General features: G+C 42.0%; 1 protein-coding gene across 2 annotated transcripts in view; it reads right to left on the bottom strand.

Moving 5' to 3' along the window:
* Window positions 1-27,114, bottom strand: part of LOC127583965 (retinal dehydrogenase 2) — an 83,456-nt gene extending 56,342 nt beyond the window's left edge. The window contains exon 1 of one of the 2 annotated variants that reach the window (XM_052040430.1): window positions 26,984-27,114. In XM_052040430.1, coding sequence (XP_051896390.1) covers window positions 26,984-27,100 — 117 coding nt within the window. In that variant the 5' untranslated portion in view covers window positions 27,101-27,114. Of the gene's footprint in view, window positions 1-26,521; window positions 26,542-26,983 lie in introns of those variants that run through there. The other variant, XM_052040431.1, reaches the window with a different exon arrangement.
* Window positions 27,115-27,514: the final 400 nt, after the last annotated feature.

Raw genomic sequence — 27,514 nt, 5'->3', positions numbered from 1 at the left:
CATTATATCTGTATTGGCCATTTGAATGAGTGATTTAATTTGTCCTGCATCTCTGTTCTTTGTTCAGCCGAATGTCATTTTTTCCTTCTCAATTATTTTCCCTATTTCTCCTTGAAAGTTATTATTGAATTTGCTTCCACCACCTTTAGACAGTCCTTTCCAAATCTTATGTACATAGAAAAGGTTTCTTACATGGCACCTTTTGTTTTTATCAGTTACCTTAACTTTTCATTATCATTCTACCACTTAATTTCTTGCTTGCTTAATCTATCAAAACTCTTCCAGATTTTCAACATCTTCCTTAGTCTTACCTGTTCTAAGAGGAACGATCCTGTTTCTTCTAGTCTCTCCATATAACCAACGTGTTTTATTCTCTTGTACCACTTCTCTGGTAAAATGCAATCAACTTTTAACATCCTTCCCAATGCCCAGAATTGCTCACAATATTCCAGTTGGAGTCTAACTTGTGCTTCATAAGGGTTAAGTTTTCCTTTCCTTCCATACCTCTATTTGAAATGATCCTCTATGTCTTTCAAGTAGCCTGATCATCTTACCCTGGCACTTTAAAAAAAAGTCCTAATTTCTATGCTCTTTGTATCCATGTTAACATGTTAGTTTACAATGTCTCTCATTCATCCTACTAAAGCCATCACTTGGTACTTCTGTGCACTGAATTCCACCCGCCCATCTCCTCAACCTGCCCTTGGGTCCTGGAGGAGTTGGATGATGACTATGTTGCTGAGTTTCTGAATCATCTTCAAACATTGAAACGTGAACGTCGTAGCCAAGACCAGACCTTTATTTATGTTGCAAGTTCTTTCACTGGGCCCATCGCTGCAGCCTGATGAAGAACCTTTCCTGCTACACATAAGTTTCACATCAGTGCTCCCCACACAACCTTCCATCCCCTTCAGTTTTGATCACTCATTGATATTTTATCAAACACCTTCAGCTGCACTGCCTACATGTACCCTCGGTGTCATTTCATCAAAGGGTTCGATCAAATGCAAGACTTATTTAATTGTTAACCTGGAGGTTTATGGTTCAGAGGAGGAGAGGTCAGAGATCAAGGTATCCAAGTCGCCCAGTGACACAAAAATAGGTAGGAGGATATGCTGCGATTAAGATATTCGGACTCATCAACTGGATATGAATAGGTTGAGTGAGTGGACAAAACTTGCAAATAGACTTTAATGTTGGAAAGTGTGAGGCCATGTACTTCGACAAAAGGAATCTCAAGGCAGACAGTTACCTAAATGGAGAAAGACTGTAGTTGAGCAACATACAGAGGGACTGGCGTGTTCTTGTGCACAAGTCACAAAAATGTTAGCAGGCTGGTGCAGCACATGGTTAGGAAGGCATATGGGCCCTTGCAAGTCCTCCCCAGTTTAGGAATGCATGACACATGTACAGCCCGTACATATGAATGAACATTGGGGAGACCAGTGGGATGGATTTGCCGGCTGCTGCGGGGCTGCAGGCATCTACTGCTGCCTGGGAACTGGGAACATGGCTGCATTTCCGACTTGTGAACTGTTTGGGTTACGAACAGTTCAGACGAACGGAACCATACAATAACCTGGGGAGGGCCTGTATTGTAAGGGGATTGGGGGTTCGATATAGGGAAGCGTTGCTGCAGTTATACAGGGTATTGGTGAGGCCACACCTGGAGTACTGAGCACTAGGTCCCCCTATTTAAGAAAAGATATACCGGGATTGAAAGCAGTGCAGAAAAAAATTCACCAGGCTAATTTCTGGGAGGAGAGGCTTGTCCTGTTACAAGCAACTAAAGAAAGTCAATTTATATTCTTTGGAGTTTGGCAGGATGATGTGATCTTATGAGTGAGACACTGTTGTGTGAAAAGGTTCTTTTGGAATCCTGAAGATCGAGGTATCTGGACACAGGCTTTGGATTTTAAAATTAGTTTAATCACAAAGGCAAATGCGGGGACAGAATGTATGGGACCAGATGCACACTCGCACACTCGCACACTCGCACACGCAGGAGACTGCGAATGTGAGGGGGAATCGCAACGAGGATGAGATGCACACACACACTCACACACACAAACACGCAGTAAACAAGGTACAGCTTATCAAGGGATAAATACTTCAATGCCTGAATACCTTGGCCCTGACAAGCATTGGTCCTAACACTCCCTGGAATCTAACTAAGACGCTCCCAAACCGCATGGTAATGCACACTCTTACCAGTGGTCTCTGCAGCGTTGTCTCACTATTCCTGGGCAAGTTGAAAGAGAGAGACCAGGGGACTGCAACACTCTTTATAGTGCTGGGAGGCTGGGTGGAGCCTGGCCAGGTGATTTAGACAGGCCAATGGTTTGGAGGTCAAGGACAAAGGTACCTGCCAAGGCCAATGGTGAGGCAGGTTCAGGGACAAAGGTGCCTCTCCAAAGCCAATCCCTATGCCCACACCTGATGGGTGGGGTGGAGCCACACCTTGATTGACAGTGGTGTCACTTCCGATCCGAGGAGCAATGCTGTTCTCCGACCAGCGGGATCAGTGTTGTTACTGTCATGTGACAGCCATGTGCTCTCCTACTACAGACACATAAAATCCTTAGGGGCATGACGGGGAGATGTCGAGATGCTTCCACTTCTGGGAGAATATCAAGAGAACATAGTTAGAAGGTGAAGGGGTGGTCGTTTAAAACTGACCTGTCCAGGAACCTCTTCTCACAGAGGGTAGTGAATCTCTGGAATTCTTGTGGAAGTTAGATCGCCAGATCTTTATGGGGGGATTTAAAAAAGTAGAGATAGATTTTTGAAAGATCCGGGAACTGAGGATTATGTGGACATGGAATAGAAGAGGAGGCCTGGGGTATATCAGCCATGAATCATACTGAGGGGCCGAGTGGCCTACTCCCACTTCTATATCCTTGTTTAACATTGAATGTTATCCCAAACTAATTTCTCCAAAGGTTTCACCACCTTCACTGAGGCTGAAGTGGGGCGGTTAAAGCAAGTACACTCTAGTTACCACCTTAGAGAAGTACTCTGACTGATAGCACTCTCTGTGTAACTCTGCAGCTGCATCAATGAGATCCGGGGGCGTCGGTGGTTCGAGCCCCAGGATATCACCACCGAAGGTGCTGGGTTTGCTGGGTGTCTGGGACGAGTATGGATTGGGGAGGGAGGTGGCCAGGTCCCAATCAGTGCTGGGACCAAATGCTGACCGTCTGTATTATCGGAGAGGTTGGAATGGTGCAGGGTGCCTCTTTATACCGACCATCTCCCCTCTCCACTCTGTCCTGGTGGAGGGTCTCGACCCAAAATGTCGACAATTCCTTCCCCGCCCCCCACCCCAACAGATGCTTCTCCGCCGGCTGAGTTACCCCAGCAGATTGTGTGTTGATCCAGATTCCAGCATCTGCAGTCTCCTGTGTCTCCTGTGCTGTGAGCAGTTGGGAGGGCAGTCCTCCTGTCCAGGGTCAGCTCCGGAGGGCAGCTGGGATCATCAGTGGAATTGGGAACAAGTACTGCCAAGCTCACGGACAGCTTCTATCTCACTGCTGTCAGAATTTTGAACCGACCTCTTGTATGATTAATATGAACTCTTGGTCTCTGCACCGTATTGTCTGCCTGCACTGCACTTCCTCTGTAACTGCAACACTAGATCCTGCATTTCCCCCCTCTTGTATTACCCCGATGTGCTCCTGTATGGATTGATCTGTCTGGATGGCAGGCAAGCGAATGCCTTCCCCTCTGTCTCGGTACGTGTGACAATCATAAACCAATCACCAATACCTGCTCGGATTTTTGTACATCTCACCCAGACTAATACTACCGATGTCTCTTCTGCATAAAAATGTGAATCGATTAATCGCAGTGGGTGGGGCGTTTCTGGATTGAACTGCTCCCGGCCCAGTCCCTAATCCCCGAGAACACGCAGCGTCCTGGGCGATGGGGCTGTGAAAGATTCCCCCTGAAGTTACATCCATCGCCCTCCCGCTGTGCGTCCCCTGGAATAAAGACCGGCATTTCTATGGATCGCTTCTACCGCGTTTCTATAGCGCCTCTCCCGTCCCTTTCACAAGCTCGGTTTCACAATGTGGGACACAAGAAGTAGTTCACATCTTCCGCAATATTCACGAGCATCGGCATAGCCACTCAATTCATCAAGTGTGGAAGTTCTGAAGCTCCGGTCAGTACCACAGCGATCCCCTGTCCCTCCGGCTCCAGCTGGGGTGGGGACGGGAGGGGGGGGGGTGGTTTGCTCTCATCCAGTAATAACGGGGGCAGGAACGTCCGCCACGACCAGGAGCTGCCTGTTGGTGGACTGCGCCCGCACAGAATGATCCCACGCACCTTTCCTTCCTGAGACACACCCAGCGGGACATGAGGACCGAGCCGACCCCCGCACCGAAGCCTCCCCCCTACCTTGCACCATCCCTCCCCGATTAGATCCGTTCCCCGTACTGCAACAAGCGTGTAATTTGGGAAACTATCCTGAAACACTCATCCAGCTACAGGACACCTGCCCCCAGCGACCCACGGCGGGCGGGTGTCTACAGCTGTAGCCCGGCGCACCTTCAAACGGCGTGCGTTAACATGCGTGAAACTGGATCCCAAATTAAAACCGACCCAGGACCCATTGAATGGGGGTTGCTTTTAACTGCCCCGCCCCCTCAAGTCGGGAGAGACTCAGCATTCTTTGCCGGACCCCGGAGGGAGCATTTAATCTGCCGCGAAAATCACTTTGGGCATTAGAATCACATTTCTCTATCGGTTTAATGCAGACCCAAATCCTTCAGTGATAAAAACCGAGCCTTTTCCGGAGCATCCACATCCCATTGAAATCTAATGCTCTAATGCCTTCGGTAACAGGCAACCAAGGTGCACGGTTGGTATCTGCTAACTTTTAAATAAAACCCCGAAGAGAGGGCCTTTCCAACAGCGAGGAATGCGGTAAAGTGATACTGTGGACACTTTTGTTTTACTTTTTACAGTTTATCGGAGTCATTAAAATCTCCCATTTATACTCTGTTTAAGTCTGCAAATGAACAGTATTTATAGTACTCCCCTGTGCTCCACAGATGGATGTATAACAGTCTATAAATATTTATATAATAGAATACTGATTTATTGAAGGCAGGTACGTAAATTTAATCTGTCGGCGAAATGGGGATTAGTCGCTTCCAAGGAGATATAAAGGAAAGGAGAGCTCTCTGGAACTGTCTCATGAATGAATCGTTACAGCTGGCACACAGCGGCTCTGGCAGGTTTACAAGGCGGGCCACAGATCCCATAACTCACTGCTGATGGGTTAAGGTATTCGGTATCAGCCGGTACCGCACCGGCGAGGAAGCAGTCGGATCCTCTGCACTCCGTCTGTCATCGACCCCCCGACCCTTCGCAAACTCCCTCTCCTCCGCTTCCAAGGGGCCGCGCTTTCCCGGGAGGGCATGGAGCTGCGGGGAGATCTGAGCTGATCCGAAATGCGAGGTTGCAATTTGATGTAATATCGGGTTCGCAAGATGCGCAAGAACCAAACATCGTGCCTTGCAGAGACCCCTGTCATCGCTCCCCTCTCCCTTCTCCCCTCTCCCCTACCGCTTGTGGCACCGCGTTTCATTTTAAGGTCATAAAAAAGGATTTGAAGTGGAGGATTTCTTCCCTGGCGGTCCTTGACTTGGCCCGAGTGACATTTGCCGGGAATAGTCTCAATCCGATCCAAAGTGAGGTTTACTTTAACCATGCCTATAACATTGTTCAAAGAAACCCTCTGATTTCATCGGGGGTAGAGACAGAACATTAGAATCGGTCAATGCTAAATTAGTTTACAGCTTCCGCGCGTACGTTTTCACATTCAACATTCGGTCTCCGTTCACACCAGCTACTTGATGATTCCACTGTGTTAGGAGAAACGTAGTTAGCCTTAAAGATTCGACATTATAGCAGTTAAGTCACACTGGATCACACTTCTTCACTGCAAACATTTATTGAATTACCAGTGCAAATTCCAATTGTTGTGTGTCTTTACTGAGATTAAAATAAATGTCTCCAGCGTGTGAGAAGAAGGTGAGGGAGCTTTTTTTTTCTCTCTGCTTAAACATGTTTATTTGCAGTTTGGAGCTAACACATCCTAGTATCTATAACATTGATAGGAAGAATGCATCAATTATTGTGTTGCATTCCCGGCTCTGCTTTCCCCCTTTTATTAAGTGTGTTGCCGGGTGTTATTTTACTGGAAAATGTGTCCAATCTGCTCCTCAACCGCTTGTATTAAGCTCCTCAGAAACCCGCGTGAAAACTGGCGACCCGGTGGTTACACTTCATTAGGGAGAATTATTTGCTGCTAAAGTTTGAGTGCTTTACACTGTTTAAACTCCATAATTTAATCCAGTTCTCGCTGTCTAGAGATGAGATGGATCAGTGTTTTCCATTACCAGTTGTGTAGGCTGTTCTTGTGGTGTCTCAAGTACCGTACATCTTTGTCTCAGCCACAAGTTTTTAAACAAAGAATAATTTTTAAGTGCTTAATTGAGCTAAACTGACCAAAGAAGTTTGCCTTTTTCTGCTGAATTGACCTTTCTCCCACACAGGACCCTCAGGCCCAGAAAGTAAAAGCAGCTCAAAATCCTGCTCCAAATCCAGTTCAGTATCCGGTGCTGGAAAGTGAGTGTGTATGAATACTTGGGCACAACGCCTTTGAGTTTAGCTACATTGCTCCTCACTCTGATGCCTTCTCAATAAACCTGTTGACACTCACTCTCCAAGATTACACAAGGAGTGGCAGGTTGAGTGATAGACTGCAGAAAGTGATTGTTATCCATGGACTCAGGCCTTCAAGAATGAAGAATCATAGAGAATGCTTTGGAATGAATAAAGCCTAGAAATGTTTTAAACAGTCTCATTTCTGGCATTTGAAGCTTGTTGTTTAGTAATGGTTGGATATTTTGATGAATTTCAGAATATTCTGAAGTCAGGAACTTTCTTTTATCCAATGTGCATATGTGGAGCTATATGCCCACTTATGGTGCCTGCTGGTGTAGGAAACTTATTCCAAGACACTCCACAGTACACAAAAGTACATCTTAGTCCAAATAAAAGGATAGGAGGAATAAAATATAGTGGCCCTTCAGCACCCTAGTTCCTTTATATAATTTGATCAAGGCTGGTCCACATTTTAACTCCCAAAGCTTGATTAATTTGGAGTATTAGGGCACCAGAGAAATTATAAGTCAGCAGAGACATGGATGAGAAGTGAACAGGACTTGGTGCTCGATAGGAATGGGGCAGTGGAAGATTATTGGGCAACTTTATTTCACATCCAATTTATGGAGGCATCATCGTACGTTTGCAGTTGTAGTCTTCTCTGTTGAGCATTGAAATGACTAGTGCTATTTACTTTTGCTTATATCAGGTACAAGAGCTGGATGCAACTGTCTGGTGTGACACATCTCCTGTGGTAAAATGTACAGTGGTAAATCTACATAGAAGTGAAATTAACACAGTAATAACACATCTCTTGCTTAAGGTGACATTGATAAACCATGCAAGCTCAGTTCTCGCAAATGATTATCCATCTCAACTCTGCAATCTGTTGTACTATTGCAACACATTCCTGCCTTTGAACTATTCCATAAGAAGTGGTCAGTATATGGAACGAGCTGCCAAAGGAAGTGTTTGAGGCAGGTACATTAACAACATCTAAAATGCACTTGGACAGGTACATGGATAAGGAAGGGACAGGCAAATAGAACTAGCTGCGATGGGAATCTTGGTCGGCATGGACCAGTTGGGCCGCAGGGCCTGTTTCTGTGCTATATGACTCTATGACTAAATGGGGAAATACCAGCAGGAATTAAATTGCAACATAATAACAAACAAAGGATTTTACAAGCAGTTTCAGCAAAGCTGTACAGATACAGAAAATGCTGGAAACACTCAGCAGGGCAGGCAGCATCTGCGGAAAGAGAACTGAGCTGAAAGATTAACTGTTTCTCTTTCCACAGGTGTTACCTGACCTGCTGGGTGTTTCCAGTGTTTTCTGTCTTTATTTCAGATTTCCAGAATCTGCCATTTTCTGATTTTCATTTGCTGTACTAAATACACTTCTACTCATTTTAATAGACACAAAAATACATTTTCCCTTAGTCCACAGTGAAATTTGGCAAACATCACATGTGATTGGGTAGAGCACCGTGCCTTCATAACATGTGGTTTTGGATATTTATTGTAGAGGTTATATATATTTTAAGACTTTATTACGCCTCTGTGAATTATATGACATGATATGCTACAATGTCAAAATAGCTTCTCAGTTTTCAATCAATGTAATTTCAGCTCTACTTTTAAATATCAGAATTCTTTTAAATATATTACAGGCACAGCATGCTTTAAAATTATAGATTGCATAGAGCAATTAGCAGCCATAATTTTACTCTGGATTCAGAAAATGTCACTAAAAGTTTTCCTCTCATATTTAATGACATCATTTAACCAAATAAATTATAGCTTTATTACTCAGTCCCACCTTCCCACCCTTGATAATTCCATATCCTATTTTGCTAATGTTTACTGCATGGAAGTGTTAATGTTGGTTTCCAGTCACAATCAGTTGCAAAAGTTTGTGCTATCATGAGACACAATGCTGAGGATTCACAGGAAGAGTATGAGATCTGTCTAGGTTAGATTTCAAGTACAAAAAAATAACTTTTACATATTGGAATTATTAGTTGCATTAAACTGATGTAGAAGTCCTTCGTGATCGAGATGCTGACATGGGCTAGAAAAGTGTCTTTTCATCTATAAGATCTAACCTTTAGATTTAGCCCAGATAAATGACTGCAAGCCCTCTGTATATACCAGCTGCAATACATGTGTAAGTTTAGTTGGCATATTCAGTTCGCTTCCTGATGTGTATAAGATTTAAACTGACCACCAAATTCAACACCAGGGTGGCATTTCACAGAGGTGGTTGCTGGGTGTTAGAGATGTTGGGTCGGTTGGGTCAATGTCACTGTAGCTGAAGGCAAAGCATGTTGACAGGCAAACCAAAGGGACATCTGGCCCACCTTTGGCCAGACCATTTATGTCAGGTGATGCTGACAAATGTTGGTGTCCAAACTTTACATTAATATCTTGACAAGTAGAAAATATGCTCAAGCAAGACAAAAACACAATGTCATTTACTTCCCCTTTTGGAGCGTTAAGAGAATAAAGATCTAGACGTCCTTAAATCTTAGAGTGGGATTGGGAAAAAGTGGGAAAGGTGGAGAGGAAGAGAGGGATGAGGCAGGGGTGTTGACTGAACTCAGTGCAGAAAGTATCATGTGGTCAAATGTCTGATTGCCCAGGATCATCAGTTTCTCTTTCACTTTTAACAATAACAATGTTTGAATATTGTTAGTGCATCTCTGTCCCTGCTTCCACTCCCTAAACCCAGCAACTAATACGCCCACCCTTCCCACTGTTTAGGTCTCAAGGTGCCATGTATTCCTTCAGCTGGGGGGATGTGGGGGAGGGATTTCCTCTCAGCAGCCTGCCTGAACCATTCTTAATTTATTGCAGAAGACAGAACTACAATGGATCCTGGACAATATTTTATGTATGGACAATTAATTCAGACTTGTTATCACCTACGATCTTGAATTGCTTCTCATGAAAACCAGAATGATAGGGTATCTATACAATGGTATAAAAAAATGAGGAACCTTTGTAGTTATATGCCTTTTTAGTGATTGAAAATTTGAATGAAAGTGATGCTTAGTATCAGGTTTAATTTCTACATGATTTTATAAACAGGCATCATGGACATCACTTGGGAAATCACAATGAGCAATGTTTCTAAACAAATATTTTACGCACTTGGATCAAATTCTTCTTGCTGTAATATTAATGCAGGCTTTGAACCATTTAAATATTTATTTATTGCACAGGTTATTGCACCGGTCGCCCCACTATAGGAAGGATGTGGAAGCTTTAGAGAGGGTGCAGAGGAGATTTACCAGGATGCTGCCTGGATTGGAGAGCACGTCTTATGTGGATAGGTTGAGTGAGCTAGGGCTTTTCTCTTTGGAGCGGAGGAGGATCAGAGGTGACCTGATTGAGGTGTACAAGATGATTAGAGGCATAGATCGAGTGGAAAGTCAGGGCGGAAATGGCAAACGTGAGGGGGCATAACTTTAAGGTGATTGGAGGAAAGTGCAGGGGGGATATCAGAGGTAAGTTTTTTCACATAGAGAGTGGTGGGTGCATGAAACACAATGCCAGAGGTGCTGGTAGAGGCAGATACATTAGGGATATTTAAGAGACTCTTAGATACGCCCATGGATGACAGAAAAATGGAGGGGTATGTGGGAGCAAATGGTTAGATTGATCTTAGAGTAGGTTAAAATGTCGGCACAACATTGTGGGCCGAAGGGCCTGCACTGTGCTGTAATGTTCTATGTTCTAAATTAATGTCTCCGATAAAATAGCAAATAGTGGGATTTGTTGAAGGTGTGTTGGTACAACATTACCCACAGCAACTCCAGTCTCTTATTTCATTGCTCCAGTAATGAAGGGTTCCACCGATAATGTATGTTCTGTCTGATGTTGTGTATTTCCGTTTTTAGCCCAGACATCCAGTAGCCAATGCCTTTCCTTTAATTACATGCATAGAATTATGTAGCATTTAAGAGCACAGAAACAAGCTATTGGCCTAACTGTGCTGTGCCAGCGAATACAACTTATTCTTCTATTCTTTTCTCCTTTCTATCTTTCCCTTGTATGCATTTTTGCTACTTGTTCCAGCCATTTAGGGTAGAGAGTCATTTATTCTATCGCTCTTTGAGTAGGGACATGGCTTCTGAATTCCTTATTAGTTGCTACTTTACATTTATTTGTTTCAGACAAATGGAAACACCTTTATGCCAACCCTATTGAACCTCTCCATAATCCTAAAGGCCATGTCAGATTACCCCACAGAATTCACCTTTTTAAGTCAAAATTGCTTCAGCCTGTTAAACTTTTCAGCTAATCGTGATGCTTTTCCAATTCTGCTATCCTCCTTAGAGTCATGGAATCATAGACTAATACAGCATGGAAACAGGCCCTTTGGCCCAACTGGTCCATGCTGACCATGGTGCCCACCAAACTAGCCGCATTTGCTCCTTGTTAATCTTTTCTTGCACTTTTTTCAGTGCCTCTATGTGCTTTTTGAATTGTGGAGACCAGAATTGCACATGACATCCGAATTTTGGTCTAACCAAGTTTAACCCAACTTCTTGACTTATGAATTTTATTCCTCTGGAAAAAATATCGTGGAATGTTTATGGTTTTTATTCAATGACATCATCACCTTTACAGATCATCTTTGAATTCCTTCTATTTTATTCAACAAAAGAAATCCTTCTTTTTTCTCTCTTCCATATTTGCATTGCCAGTACTACCAATGACGTAACCAGTTACAGTTGGATGCTCTGGGCTCTACACATTCTGTGATTGATTTACAGCCATGGCTTAGCTGAAGATAACTAATGCCCCATCTAATAACAGAGTAAACAACCAAAGCAGGTCAAACTGAACCAAACATGTTTGCATACATAAATGGGACCATTTTAAGGGCAAGCCTGATGACAGAAACTTACTTTTATGGTGGTTTTAATATAATAAAATTTAAGAAAGGTAAATTTAGATTGGTATCAAAATGTCTAAAGGAACCTCACAAGAGATTTTTAGAACATTTCAATACTGATCAACATTGGGAGATGTTGGCTCAGGTGCGCAAAAGTCTGATCAAAGAGCCTGGTTTTAAGGAAAGTCTTGAAAAAAGGAGAAAGTAGAAATGTTTAGGGAGCAATAAACAGCGCTTAGGGTTTACATAGCTGAAGACACAGCAGTGAAGAAATTCCAAGATGCCCAAGGAGCCAGAAATGAAGAATCATTCCTTGAGGATTGGACAAAGTGACAGCAATGAGGCCATGGAGAGATTTGAATACAAGGACAAGAATCTTTGGGCAAAGTATTGACATTTGATCTCTTGTGCTACTTAGGTACAAATGAGAAAGCATTTCACAACAAAAGCCTATATCCAGGAAAGTGCATGGTGACTTTGGGCAAACTGTAAATGCAAAAGACTCATGATTCACAAATACCCATGAGCAAATTACAACAATGTTTTGTCTTTGCCAATATTATTTAATCCCATGAAATAAAAATACCTGTTTAGTACACATTCTGTAAGATATCTTGCATTTGAGATTGTGACAAATACCTACTATTTCTATGCCACTCTATGAGGTGGAGATGCCCCCAACTTTGAGTTCTAGTTCAGTACCTGCCCCTGAGATATAGACTTGGGTGTGTTTCAATGTATATGGATTCAAATAACAAGATAATGACCATAAACTAAATTATATTGTGTATGGGATGGAAAATGAGGTCACAAATTCAACCGGTAAATGATCACAGCATGATTCAGAATAATGAGAGCAGTAATATTTTAATTATGATATTCTTCCTGGACATTAAATGTCATGTTAATGTTTATGAAACACAATTTTTTCCCTCAAGATTTGCACGTCAACTAAACTCAATTGTGGAAATGCTCCAATCTGTATAACATTTTGTCCATGCACTTGCATCCTTACATCGCTGGTATAATATATCCAGCCTGCAGAGAATGATTCCAGAAGTTCAGTCCTGGAACAGGGAATAAAGAGAGCTAAGTGTTTTCATTTAATTGAGAACACTTACTCTATTTAAGAACTTAAAAGAATGCTCTTTCCATTAGCTCCATGGCTGAGGATGGAATCAATAATTATTTTAAATATAGTTGTTCTACTCTTTTTCCTTTTAATATTCGATAATCTTTAAATTAATTTACAATGTACCATAATAGCTGGAGAATTAACCACAAACATTTCTCACGGATGTTGTGGGATGTTTTTGCATTTTCAGCCTCACACATGTTTCGGTACCGGAAGAGTTTCCACATCCCAAATAATGGTTTCCCACATGAGGAATAACTTTAGGTGAATGGAGGATTGAATGAATGGGAATTTCTTGTATTTTAATTGATTTAGTAGCTGGTTGCAACTTCATTCCATAAAAATAATTCCTTTCTCATATGTGGCTTCCTGCTTTGAGAGTTCTCGACTCCCATGCTCAGAGAGGCAGACATCAAATACTCAACTATTTTTGAAGCATTAGCAGCTGTTTGGCTCCTAGTGTCTTCCAACTCATGGAATGACACAGTTTTGTAAATATTCCATAGCCTCATGCATGCTGGGCACCTGTGCCTAAGATAATGCAGGAAATTTCATATCCTGTTCCAACTTAAGAACTTCATTTCCGGCTCTTTGGAACATTCAGAGCTGACAATTATCATTGTAATGGAAGAGACATGAGCCTGGGAAACACAAGTGTAGTTTGAGATGTATTCAATTTTACAATATAAATGTTGCACAGATTTAATAATATAAATTCTGAACAGTTATACTATGGCCATTTATCAATTGTTATTAACATTTGATATGATAATAATCCTTCTATGCTTGACTCCAGTATAATCACAAGTTTATAACATATGTGCCATGAAACTGTATACACAATCATATTATGAGGATCCAGAACAGATACTATACTAGAATTCCTACTGAAATAGGAGAATCTCCACATTATAGTGGCTGTAATAAAGCCATGGTCACAAGGCTAATTAAATGCACTTTTGATTCTTACATCATAATTTATTTTATCACCTGAAAGGTCATGTGAGGATCAAATTTCAAAATCACTCCCTGATCAATTTTAATGTGTTCATAGGGAATGAACTTCATTTATGTATCCATGGAAAAAAACAATGTTCCCTCCGGGAAATTGGTGCCAAATAAGGTCAACCAAAGAAACAGCTCAACATTTGTCTCTGTTATGTTCTGATTAGGAGTAGATACATATATGCTTGGAGAAATCAAAATAGCTAACTGAAGTCTATAATTCTGACAGGAAAAAGGGCGGTGAAATGACTTTTGTAAATTCGTGACTTTATCTTATAATGTGATTCAAATGGATGGTCTCTAGCCAGCATTCTCTTACAGGTAGACCTGTGGAGTCACACAGAAAAAATGTCAGGAATAAGTTGTTCACCTAACCTCTAAACCAAGGAGAGATGCATGAAGGCACCAAAGGGGGGAAATAATTTAAATATTGAACTAGATAGATAGATAGATAGATAGATAGATAGATAGATAGATAGATAGATAGATAGATAGATAGATAGATAGATAGATAGATAGATAGATAGATAGATAGATAGATAGATAGATAGATAGATAGATAGATAGATAGATAGATAGATAGATAGATAGATGAACAGAAGACATTAAAATCAATCAGTCTCCCTCCTCCATAGAATCTTCTGCCAATTGGTCAGTTAAAAAAGATGCTTAGGAAGTATTCTCAGAATGAATATTATTTGTAATCAGATAAGGTTTAAATAGAAGCATGACTGAAGTGAACAAAGTGCATTTTACACAATAAAGGCCTTAATTTTCAACCAGATTGATACCTTTGTTAGATTTTTGATGTGAGATATATGTGACCGCAAAAAGAAGAACCAACTCTGAAGCACCGGCCTCATCCAACCTGAACAGGAATGGTTATCAGTGCCTTTTACATTCCCTACATTTGCCACTCCCAAACCTAAGCAAAGAGCTATTCCCATGATCTTGAATCATACCCCTCTGTGCTCCCTGTACTAGAAAGTCATCAAGTTCTCTCTTGAAGAACGCAGCAAGAAGTGTGATGGACTTCCACTTGAGCTGATAGCTTATTGATTTCTGACTTTTGAATAGGTTGTCATCCAATTTACAGTTAACAGAATGTTCTTGTCATCAACAACATTCATTAACTATCTTTAATCTGTTATCTAATATGTAAATTTGATCTTCCGAACAAAATCCTTTGTATTCAGGTATAATCATACTTGAGATATTGAGAGCAGAGGTGGAGACAATTTTTAATGTTGCGGATGGACTACATGTATTAGGTGGACCCAGTTCTGAGAGAGGAGCTGGAATCCAGCATTGACACTTCTCATTCACTGCTCTCTAATTATGTAAACACAATTATGTCAAAAACAATTACCTGTGAGATTCCTAGGTTAAAAATAACTAATTAGGAAACAAACTTTTCAACTTAATAAATTTAATATTGATATTTTTAAACCCTTATTTTATGTTTCCATTATGGTTGCACTACCAACTGACACAGTGACTGGGTTAAGGCTGCTTCCTTCAGTTTTGCATCCAATAGTCATTACCAATAGGGTATTAATTGAATGCACTGCATGTACCAATGAGTTGGTATTGATACAGGCTATAGGACTATACGACTTATAGCAAACAGTCTACTGCACTGCAAACAGAGTTAATTTAGTTAGAAGGCAAATCATTTAAAGAGTGGAGGAATGATAGAAACTTCCCCCATGAAAAAAGCAGCGTACTTTTGCCAGAAAAATGCAGAGTGGGGCATCATTACACACAAACCATATGTACAAAATCATATGCACTAGCCATATGTACATATGTACAAAATTACAGATGGGAAAGGTTTAGAGGGATATGGGCAAATGGGACCAGCTTAGGTCAGCACCTTGGTTGGCATGGACCAGCTGCACCCAAGAGCCTGTTTCTGTGCTGTATTACTCCATGACTCTATGAGTCTAAGTCGACCTCAGTCACTTACAGCAGTATTAGAGAAACAAAGGGATGCAGATGCTGAAGTCTAGATGGAAAACACAATGATGCTGGAGGAACTCAGCAAGCCAGGCAGCATCCGTGGAGAAAATCAGGCGGTCAACATTTTGGCTCAGGACCCTTCTTCAGGACTGAAGATAGGGAAAGGGGAAGCCCAATATACAGGAGGGAAAAGCAGAGCAGTGATAGGTGGACAAAAGAGGGGAGGCGGGGTGGGCACAGGGAGGTGATAGGCAGGTGCGGGGGAGGAGGGGAGAGTAGATCCACTGGGGGATGGGTCAAAGGTACGGAGAGAGAGGGAAAAAAAGGTTGAGAAAAGAGGCTAGGAAAGGGAAGAAGAGAAGAAGCATGGTGGGGGGGGGGGGTTTTGGGGAAGGGGGGTGGGGATTATTTAAAGCGGGAGAATTCAACGTTCATGCTGCTGGGCTGCAAGGTTCCAAGACGGAAAATGAGGTGCTGTCCCTCCAGTTTGCGCTTGGAATTCTCTAGCAGCATCGTGTTTTTCACTTACAGCAGTATGTTCACCAAGCTTGAATATTTGGGGAATTCCCCATCATGTCCACTCTGGCTGATCCTTAGCGTAGTCACTAATCTAATACTAATCTGATATTTTAGTCAGAAGCCCCCTTTCAGTGATGGAATGAATGGTGACTGTCACATCATTAATAAGCACAGAGAGTCGGTCTAACCTGTGCAGACTCTTCATCCTGGGGTTTCTTAATATCCTGTATCCTTTATTGAGCAGCATCTGTCAATGCATAGACCTGTCAACAGTGCTTCTCCTCCCAATGTTATTCCCTTGCATAATCCCAAAATTTAGCCTGCCTTCTGAGGCCCTGCTGTATTACCAAAACCATCGACCTACATAGTTCTATACATCAGTTAGCAGAGTCAGGGGACTGAGTCGAGAAGATGGATGGAGAATTTAATTGGTTCCATCTTTAGGAAATGTATGGTTCCTACAGTTGATGGGAAAACTTTTCAATCTATCCGAGAGTTGGTTGTTTTGGTTCCTCTGGCAAGGAAGGGGAAGTCTGCGGCAGTCAGACGGCTTCAGGAATACCTCCTGCTGCCTTCCAGCGTAATCTCTGTAGTCCATTCAAACACTGGCAAATGTCCCCCGAGTTCTTCGTCTACACTATCCAGTAGGCAGGGATAATTCCACTATACCAGGGCATGCTCTGTTTGTGATTATGACTGAGTATGCTACCTGTAGCAGGCAGAAGATATGGTTTGGACAAATAGAGAATCATCCCATGGCACAACTGATTGTCTGGAGTGCAAGATCTAAAGATCCCGTGGGTGATTCTGGACATATACTCAGTGGTCTTGAGTCTGGACCATGCACTAATATTACATGTGCATGAATGAACTTGGTATGGTCTTAGTAGACCTGCACATGGACAATTAGGGACCTAGTCTGAGCCAATTACTAATCTAATATACTTTACCCTTTAATTTCATCAACCCTTAGCTTCACTGAAAGATTCACAATGCATATTCCAACCCTAAATGTACATGTTCCAATATTCACTGGAAACATTATATTTATTAACATATATCATGTTTATTTGTTCCCTCGAGGGGAGAACTGCTTTGAGCAGTATGTTTAACAACAAAGTAAATATTTTACATGCATTTACCATGTTGTCACACAGCATCCAGAGTAAATCTTTTCCCCTGCTTTGAATGATCCCAGAAGGTTCTATTTCTGCACACAAACCAGTTTACACAATTTGGAAAGGTTATAGCACCTAATAATCACCGACCCCACTGTTTGTAAACGTTATGTTATGGAATGTCATATTGAGGGAGAGTATCCCAAGCAAAGTAATAATATAGCAAGTAGTGACAATGTCAGAGTCGAATGCCCAGTTAAAATGGTGTGATTGCTTCCTTTACAAGACTCTTGAAAAACAGGGTTGTGATTTACCCATGAGTCATACTAGGTAATAGTGGCTGCTGGAAAATATTATCTTTTAATACTATTGTGAATGATGAGGTATTCCTGATGAGTTTTTATAGTTTCAATGAGTCACAGATGTGTTTTTTTCTCTTTTCTTTGTTGTCACACTAAACTGTACTATTTGCATCTCAAACCATCAGCAGGAAGTTAAAAAAGTGTTTCCAATCATCACTAATAACAGGACGCACCCCTTCTAACCATTACACCAAGAATTATTTCCATATACTCTGCTGCCTTTGAAAACTCAACATTTAGTTTAGCAATTCTAAGTATTCAATATTTTAATATATTTCCTAGTAATGATGCTGAGCTTTGAATTTTAAATCAATTCCTCGCATATTTATTCATCAAACATTAACAAAATCCAATAGTTGTCATGTGGATTCAAAGGAAGTTTAGTTATTATTTAATTATGTTTATTTTAGTAATCAACTTAAAGTATTAGCACAGCATGTGCAATAAAACATTGCATTTTATATATACTTTTGCTGTAGTTAATATTCTGCATCAGGATACTGAGAAAGTTCAAATGCCAGGAAAATATTTATGGGACACTAGATGGTCTGCGGAAGTCAGCAAAAAGTTTTATTTCATCAGTTTCAACTGATAAGTCAGAAATGGAATTGGTTTATTCCACAACAAAGGTTCGCCAAAATCTAACTTCATGAAGAATCCATTGCAATAGAAATGGAAGGTGTTCCAGCTACCAAAGAGCAACAAATATGAAATATTAGTCACTTGTGCAAAGTCCTGTCTCATCGTCGTCCATAAAATGCCTAAAATCTTATAAAGGCTATTTACCTTGGATTTCTCTTATGTTTTAAAACTGTAAATTAGATTAAAGATTAACACTAATTATAAACCTTTACATTATAAACAGCCTTCGTTGTATTAAATTTTATTTTTACGCAATGCATACTGTAAAGTTGCCATTCTGAATAAAACTCAATGTAAATAACTGAGCATAGTTGATACCATCTTGCAAACTGAGTAACTCATTTAGATTTCAGCATGATACACATAAAAGTCTGCCCCAATTCCTTTTCCAGAGACACCATGAATGCCATTCTTAGATTGATCTACCAGGAGGCATCCTTGAGGGATGTGGCTTGCCTCATGGAGTGAGGAAAAGGATTGGCCAACACATACCCCATTCCTTTCCTCCCAACGACTTGCATGAGACTTCCAGGGACTCAAGCAAACAAAAAAATACAAATGGAAAGGAGTTTGGTGGATTGGGAATCACACTGGGAGTTCTTAGCCAAGAACGTAATATTCTACTGTGCAACTGAGATCAAATGCTTAAATCTATTCCCTGTGAAACACTGTTAAAACACTGTTTACACAACATGATCAAAAATGCATTTTCTAAATTAACGCAATGCTCTTCCAGAACATTCAATGTTTGAGTCATTTCTAATAACATTTCTTCCATTTTGTGAATGTTTGCCAAGGAACCAGTTCACTTTGTATTGGATTGTGAACAGGTATGGCTAGGACTGTAAATTCTGCATTACCAGCCACTGCTGTTCTGTAATCTACCAACAAGATGTTGTTAGATTACAAAGCAGCAGGGAGTGTGGAGTTGGGAGGGTCAGGGAAACAATGATACCCTGAAGATGCGGCTCTACTTGGTAGCGAACTAAACATCTTTGAATCACCATTTCTTCAGCTGATTTTTAGAAGCTAGTAAATTAGACACTGCTGAAGAGTCTGGTATGTTTGTGGTTACTTTTTTTTAGAATATTAATATGCTTTATTGTTCTACTTACAAAGAACAAAGCTACTTCTGGGTTCTTGCATTTTGCATTCCAAAGTCATTCAAGAGAGACCTTCTGATAATTAGTCTGAGTAAAGACTAGGTTCAAACAATGTAGGCAATGGCTTCATTGCTACTAATCAGGGCCAAGGATTATAAGCATTTGGAATGTAGAAGCAGTTGTGTCTTGGTGAGAATGCTCTGTGGGAGGGCTGTCTCACATTGATAGGAGGGGAGGAGAGAACACTGGCTATCTTTTACCATCTCCCATCAATCTGTTATGAAACTAGGAATGTAACTTGACATTTTGTTATGGAACAAAATACTTGCACCAAATGCTTGCACCCTCGTCACTCTTCAATTGGTCATGAAATTTGCATATGGCAACAGAGCAAGCGTAGGGCACCAAAATGTTTATTTTCCTTCTCTGACAACTTATCTGTGGGGCACTTTTCCATCCCAAATGTTTGCTGATTTCCAGAATTCGGAACTCATTGCCACAGTAACTTACAAAATTGTAACCAATGACAAAAATGGTATTATTTTACATTGCGTTATTTTAAGTTTCTGATATCCTGACATCAGTTACAATTTAACTTTGTACTTTGGTCTAAAAGTGCATTGTAACATCATTGTGACAATTTATGAGCTGTTTTTAAATCAGTTCTGGAGAAAACAAAGTACCTGTTCCTTTCTCACTCATTTCTGAAGATATACTTTATATTTTTAAACAATTAGATTTCATGCCTTTTCTGCTTTATTGATTAAGTAAAAGGCTCTGTTTTGTTAGGAAACGGTGAGTATGCTGTCACGATCATTTGAGTAAAATGCAAGATCGGCTGTGTGAAGCACTTTGCGACACTAACAGTAAAAGGTACTGCTTTACAACTATGGATCTTGCTTTTCTAGCCTTGATCTAAACATGGAGAACTTCTTAACAATTTTGCAAGACAGTTCTCTGTCTGCTATCTTCATATATGTAAATCTGATCATTATAAATAGGGAAAAACCTCCATTAAAATAATAACACACAGGTTATTGATGTTTGACTATAAATAAATGGTGCTAATAGGATGGGCTACACATATATAATGGTGTGATAAATTACAGATATTATTCATGGTTCTAAAACATTTTTTCTACTATACATGCATTAAAATACTGCAGAAATTTAGTAACAGCTCAATGCATATGCATCTGTGTGTGCATCAGGATATGTATATGTAAGTGCTTTTGTTTAAGTATTTGTAGGTAAAAATTGCTATGTATGTACACATGCTTCTTTGTATTGCAATACGCATGTACAGGAGATTCCACTGTTCCATTCCTGAATGAAAATTCATGTTATCAAGAACATGGTCCCCTCATCAAACAGAGGAGATAGCAGGAATGTCACCTTCATTTGCAACAGCTCCATTTGGCCCAATCACCCTCCTTGGCAATGATGAATCACCGGCAGTATCCCTACCTTCGCCCGTTTGATCTCAGCTCAGCAAGACTTAGTTTTGATCTGAAGAGCTGCAGATCACTTGGGTCAGAGACAAATAGCAGAGCCACTGACCTGCACAGTGGTAGAAGATATAATTTAGGCCAAAGCGATAAATATACTTCTTGAACTTTCTCTGCCCACAATCTCTGATCCACTTATGCTGTATGCCTCTCATTGCTCCGCACTCTTCTGAATTCATACAACTGAGGTTCAAGTGGCATTCAAATTAGTTTGGCTGTTTGTAACAGTTCTTATCATTTGGGTGTTGTATTACCTGTGAGTATCTCTTGGTGAAAGAAGTACTGTGTGCAGACTGTTTTATCAAAAACAAATGTTTTTTTTATATAAAAGATTTGATTTTGTGTAATTAATTAAAACAGACTCCATCACTGCCATCAAATGAAATAAATGTGACGACAGTTATCGTTTAAGTACCAGATACAAGAGGGCACTGGAATGCCGTTGACTCCATTGGTGTTTTAAAAGAGAAAAAAAAACCTGACAGCTCAAAGTGATTAACCTTTACGTGAAGCTAGGCATGACGTCCTAGGTAAAAATTTCAAACAAAATGTCAGCAGTTATGAGATAAAGATGTGAAGTAACAAACAGCAGTACTGCAGCACAACAGCAAACCTGAGGCTTTCCACAATAAATGGTCCTTTCTTCTCCTGCTCAGTGCATCCGTCTCCTCACTCTGCTAGAATCCTTTCACGAATTTGATATAATGATACTAAAATGTGAAGGAAAGCTCATTACTGCTCCCGCTGTTTACAAGCCAGGATTTATGCTCAATAGATTGAACTCTGTGACACAAAATCACTAAATGGCTGGAACCACCAGCAATGCTTTCATTTGTGAAATTTATCACCCAGACAGTGCAAATACTTATCAACATGTGGAGGTGTGGAAGGCCATATTAATTACAACCAACACATGTAGCCTGATAACCAGCCGTCCTTTAAAGAAGCTTCAATGAACACAGCACTGGAGAAAGTTAATTCACCGCAACCCTTTGGTCTTGCCTGGAATACAATATCACATCAATTCAATCCATTTAGTGAGGTTTAAACTCTCTAGAGAGGTAAATGAAGTTTAATGTTGTTGTTATTCCAGGTTCGTTGCATCCACTCCCCCTGAGAGCTGCTCAGGCAAACAGCTGGGAGACACAACTACAAAGACCCCTACTCACACACAGCCACTTTGTGTAGAAAGGAAAAGGTCTTTACCCAGGAATAAGTTATCAAGGACTTGTTTGTCTAATGAGACATTCATGCCTAAGTAGAAAAGAAACATTTACTCAAAGAAAACATGCAGGAAAATTAGGTCCAATTTGTACTTGGTCAAAGTGTGAGCCCATTACATGGGCAGTGTCAGATTTCCACCAAAGCAATTTACTATTAAAATACTTGATCTGTGACCATTATCTAATTCTGAAATGTATTGCCCTTACTGCCGGAACTATAGCAGGTATTACTGAGCATGTGAAGAGTTGCAACCATTATTTAATCTGATAAAGAATACATTTTCAACGAGCTCATTAAAAAGATGTGAAAATTTGGTGACTGTTGAACAATTTTATAACATAAAATAACAACGCTCTGACTAACAGATCTTTTGTTGTGTCTTGAGAATTATGTAACGATTTTTTTTATCAATTTGTGTCGACTGGAAAGGAAGAGCAGAGTACAGAGGAAGAGCATAGGTTCTCTTCCACAATTTCTAACTCACCATTGGGGATACAGTCGGCAATTCAGCTCTGCCAGATTGAAGCTCTGTAACGTTCGAGTGTTGTACTGGGACCATCAGCCCCGCAATAAGTTTAATCTACTGCAGGTAGACACAATGGCTGGGTAGAGTTGAGACTTTGTTATCTGGTCCTTTGGTTTAGGTTGTGATATTCCACCCTTCTACATTTGCAAAATAAAATTGTACCAGTGGAATGAGGAGGTAAGTAAAGGTGATATATTGCACTGAGTGCCATTAGAGAATAATCATTACATGTGCTCTATGTGATTACCCTGCTTAAGTCATTAAGATATTTGTCAGGCTATCTGTTTTGATGTGGATCTTTCCTCTTGTTGCTATCCACCATGACAGCTTCATCACCAAATAAATGGAGACATCCTTTCCTTATGTAGTATTTTTGGTGATTGGTTAATACTGATTTAAATAGGTTAATAGTTTTGTTAAAGGATTACACACAGAAACCTGATGCGAATCGATTGTCCATTAACAGTAGTGTATAACCCCTTTTTAAAGCAAGAAGGGGAATGATTTACATTGGAAGATGTCTCAAGGTCGTAACAGATTTTGAGGCAGAGATGACATTAAGAAAGCTCTCAGGTTGTGATATAACAGTTTCAGCTCCTCAGTAAGTTCCAGCTTGTAATAGATATAGCAAAGATGACAAATACAAAAGACTTTCCCCTTGCTTGAGTGTGCCAACAATTCCTCAGTGTTACAGTTTGAAGGAAAGTGTAAAGAAATGAAGACAATTTATGGAACGTACTGTAAGGCTTCAAACAATACTCAGAAAAATGAAACAAGTCATGCAATAAATCCTGTGGTTTCCTACTGGTTTACTCAGCTCTGGTGTCAAAGTCCTCCGGGGACCTCAGTCCTGGTACATCACTGCCCAGACGCCTACAGTTCCTAACGCCTCCATGCTTTCAATTCCATGGATGAATCAATCCAATTGTCACTGGGTCTACAATCCTGGAGATTACTTAATTCCAAAGTTATCTGCTTACTGTTTGTATTTTGTTTGTTTTAACTTTGCAGTTTATTTCCAGAAAAATACTTCCCATCATCTTGACTTTAAGATAATGATTGTTCCTAATATTCCTCCAGTAGTTCTATGAGATTAGTTAATGTCATGGATCAGTTCCTGGACAGAAGCAGATGTGATAAAATTGGTCCCAGGCTAGGAAGCAAAACTTAGCCAAGATTCCCACCACGAATCACTATTCATTGACTCCTGCTTGAAGTGTACATATGTGATGTAGAGTAAAGACAAGATCAGGGTAACCTGTGATGCCCCTGTGGTGAATAGCGACAAATCTCACACATGCAGTGAGGCTACTTGCTTGAGATAGCAGAGGGCAGCTTTCCACCCACTGAATAAAGGTGCACAGTTATTGAATCGAATTTAATCTTCATATGGAGCATTTTGAATCCCTTTGAAATGTAAAATAAAGGAAAGATGCTCAGTCCCAGCTGCCAGACCTGACACCCAGACCATCTGCACAGAGCTGTATGGATCATTATAGAAAACAGAACCAAGTCCACTGTGTTTTTTTTTGCTCCTCTTGGAACGTAAAGAAGTTAAATAAGGATAGACCCTTCCCAGCATAGGAGGAAGCAGATTTAAGGTAATTGGCCGAAATATCACCAGGGAGGTGAGTAGCATGCTTTATGCAGCACGTAACTACGGTTTGTACACAGGACCATCTCAGCACATACACAAGACCGTCCGTGCACAGAAGCAAGACTACCCCTATATGTGCTTGACTTTCTATCTCTGCAAAGGCACAGAACCGTTTCTATATCTATGCTGATAGATAGGAGAGCTTCTGCCTACACAGGGACTGTGTCGCTATCTGTGCATGTACACAGGCCTATCTCTGTACGTGTTCAGAGTTCCCACCGAGCATGAAGTGAACAGTTGTGCATCAGGGAAGGGGTTGACTCCTCACGTGTTCACGGCTGCCTCTGGACACGCACAGCTTTGTCTCTGTGGACACGCAGAGCCCCGCGCACACATGTTCGGAAACAACCCCCAACAACGGGAAATGTTCATATTTCAACGGCGACGCGATCTCCAAACGTTTGAATTAACAGCAGGCAGACGTTCTACTGGATTTACACCTCACACCTTGTCAAGCTGAAGAGTGTAAATACTGTTGTAGGACAAGGTTAACACCCGTGTCCAACGGTTTGGGCTCCTCGCCACGCTGAACGTGTGTGGTATGAACTGGGTTCAGGCGCCCCAAGTGACTCCGAGCAGCAGTGGAAGTTATGGGGATCTCAGACTCCTTGGCCCCAGTGCCCGGGCCGGCCCCCACTCCCGCTTCGGACAGTGTGTGTGGATACTGTCTCACTGATTTCAATGTGGGTCTAATAACTGAATCACTGAGATCCATACGTGTGAGCGCGGGGTGTAATGTTTATGCGCAGACTGAGTACATGTTTAGGAAACAGTCGAATGTCGATTATGTGACTTCAACAATGATAGGTATTTGGGGATATTCAGCCCACCCAGTCCCAGGGCAAAGATTGGCCAAGTCTGGAAAAGCAAGATTGCTTTGAGTATCAATTTGCAACATGCGGTACTCCGGAGCGACAGAGACCCGTCCCGGGAGCCCTGCCTCCCAGTCTGGGACTCTCTGCCCCTCTCATGCCTCGTTAGCAGCCCCAGTTAAACACAAGACAATCTGTCCTCACACCCACCGAGCTGTGCGTATCAACCCCATTAGGTTCTCCGCACGCATTTCGCTCCTATAAATACGTCGAGGCCTTTCGACCCTTTTCGCCGTCCGGTCCTATGGAAGGCCGGGCGGAGGGCTGCAGGCGGCCCCCTGTGACAAGTGCCCATGGGAATCGTTTACCGCACTCCCCGAGTCAACAACAACCACCCCCCCCCCCCACCCACCCGGAAAGCGGATTGCAAATTGCGGGTAGTTATCGGGAAATTACCACATGGTGAGAAAGTAAGGTTTCATTACCAATTAGATCTAAAAAAATTGGAAGGCTCACATACAAACCTCGCCTCATTTCAGCTGTTTGTTTTTTCTTTATAATAAGTGGGAAAGTGGATACTGCATTAAAGGGCCGGCCGGGGATGATTCAATACCCAAAACACTAAATAGCCATAAATCTCCCTCACTCCCCGTAGAGATCCAATCGTACGCACTGAAGGTCCCCGCAGAATGCACGGTGCACACATTACTCTGACAGATCTGCGCGGAAAAGCCATTTAAGAAGGTAAGAATCACATTTTTAAAGAGAAACTAAATTCACAACGAAAGGTTGATCGAATTGGAAATCCTTAACACAGCCGCCAATCCGATGTATTATTTGTACCTGGAGATTTTACTGTTACATAATTTTAAAGATATATTGGCACTCCAACGCCAACAAAAAGAGGAATTCAGTTAGAAAGAAATATTTCAGCTCTTCAACTTTGGCGCTGCGCGGCGAGGAAGGGATGGCTCCATCACCGCTCAGAGCGCGGATGCTCGTTCCAGCTTGTTCCAGGAGAATCCCGGGATAAAACCGGACGGGTGGGAGCGTCAGAAGGAAGCTCACAGCACAGGTTCGGGCGACCGATCCTCTGGGGCTGAGTCGCATGATCACAAGCCACAGAGAAGCCGCGAGCAACGCAGCCAGTCCCCGGGGAGAAGCTGCCACCGGCGGATCCCAAACAGATCGGTGCCCGGGCATCCTCGTCAACTCCCTGCCCTGCTGCCGGTACCAGGTGTGACCCGCAACCAGTCCCCATTCCCATCTGACTGGCCTCGGTAACAGAGTGCCCACATTCAAAACGTACCCACTTTGTTTGTTATTTACATTTAAACATCCCATTTTACGCACTGTGACATTACCGAGCTGGGCGGCCCGTGAGGAAGGAGTCTCCACGCTCCTGTTTGTCAGTGTTATTCCCCTCTGAAGATTTACATCGGGGACAAACCCACCTGCTGTTCTTACCATCATTTAGAAGGCAAATAAACAGGAGGCGAGAGCGCGGCCGCGGCTCGGCGCTAGAAGCAGGGACGGTGGGGAGGGTGGGTGAACTGGGTGGAGGGTAACACTGTACCAAGCTAGTGGACAGAGCGTGGGGGGGGGGGGGGTTGCTTAGTGGGAGACTGGTTGTGAAGCACAGTACCGTGGGACCCCCTTCTCCCCGCCACCACTGAGCCCTCACCATTCCCAGTGAATTAACCCGACTGCGGCTCTCTGCTCAATTCCCCACACATATAACCAGGTACGGCAGTGTGAGGCGGGGTAACCTGTTCTGCGGCCGATAACTGCTTACACCTCACTTAGTAAAACAAAACAGCACGAACCTTGGTGTGTTTGATCTCCAGGTTTGAAGTTGGGGACGGCAGCAGTTGGAGAGAAGCGATGAGGGAAGGAGGGTCAGCCTTCAGCTCGCCGGGGAGCTCGATCTCACTGGAAGTCATGTCTCTACTGAGCCCGGCGCACGCAACGATGCCGATTGTTTTTTCGACTTTTGCTGATCGGAGGTTCTGACTCGTCCCGTGCGGTTGAGCTTTGTTTATAAGCAGGTGTCAGTCCGTGCTTCTCTCTTATTGGGCATCGGCTGGGAAGGGGCCGGGCCCCGGAATGATATGCTCAAAAGAATAAGATTAAACAGTCGCACACTTGCCGTTTTAATGCGGGACTAACGCACGACTGGATTGACTGGAGACTTCTAAAATTATTTTATCTGAAACACTCCCCCTCTCTCTCTCTCTTTCCTGCCACTGTCCGTGAGCCTGGGTGAGCACAGACCTGTTTTATCCGCGCCCCATGGGCGGGATCCCGGGCGGAGGAGAGAGCAGGGTTTCATTCAATCACACCTGGGATCACCTGAA

Source organism: Pristis pectinata, chromosome 28 (genome assembly GCF_009764475.1).
Source record: "Pristis pectinata isolate sPriPec2 chromosome 28, sPriPec2.1.pri, whole genome shotgun sequence".
Lineage (NCBI taxonomy): Eukaryota > Metazoa > Chordata > Chondrichthyes > Rhinopristiformes > Pristidae > Pristis > Pristis pectinata.
The sequence above is the reverse complement of the archived record's forward strand: the minus strand, read 5'-3'. Positions and strand labels throughout refer to the sequence as shown.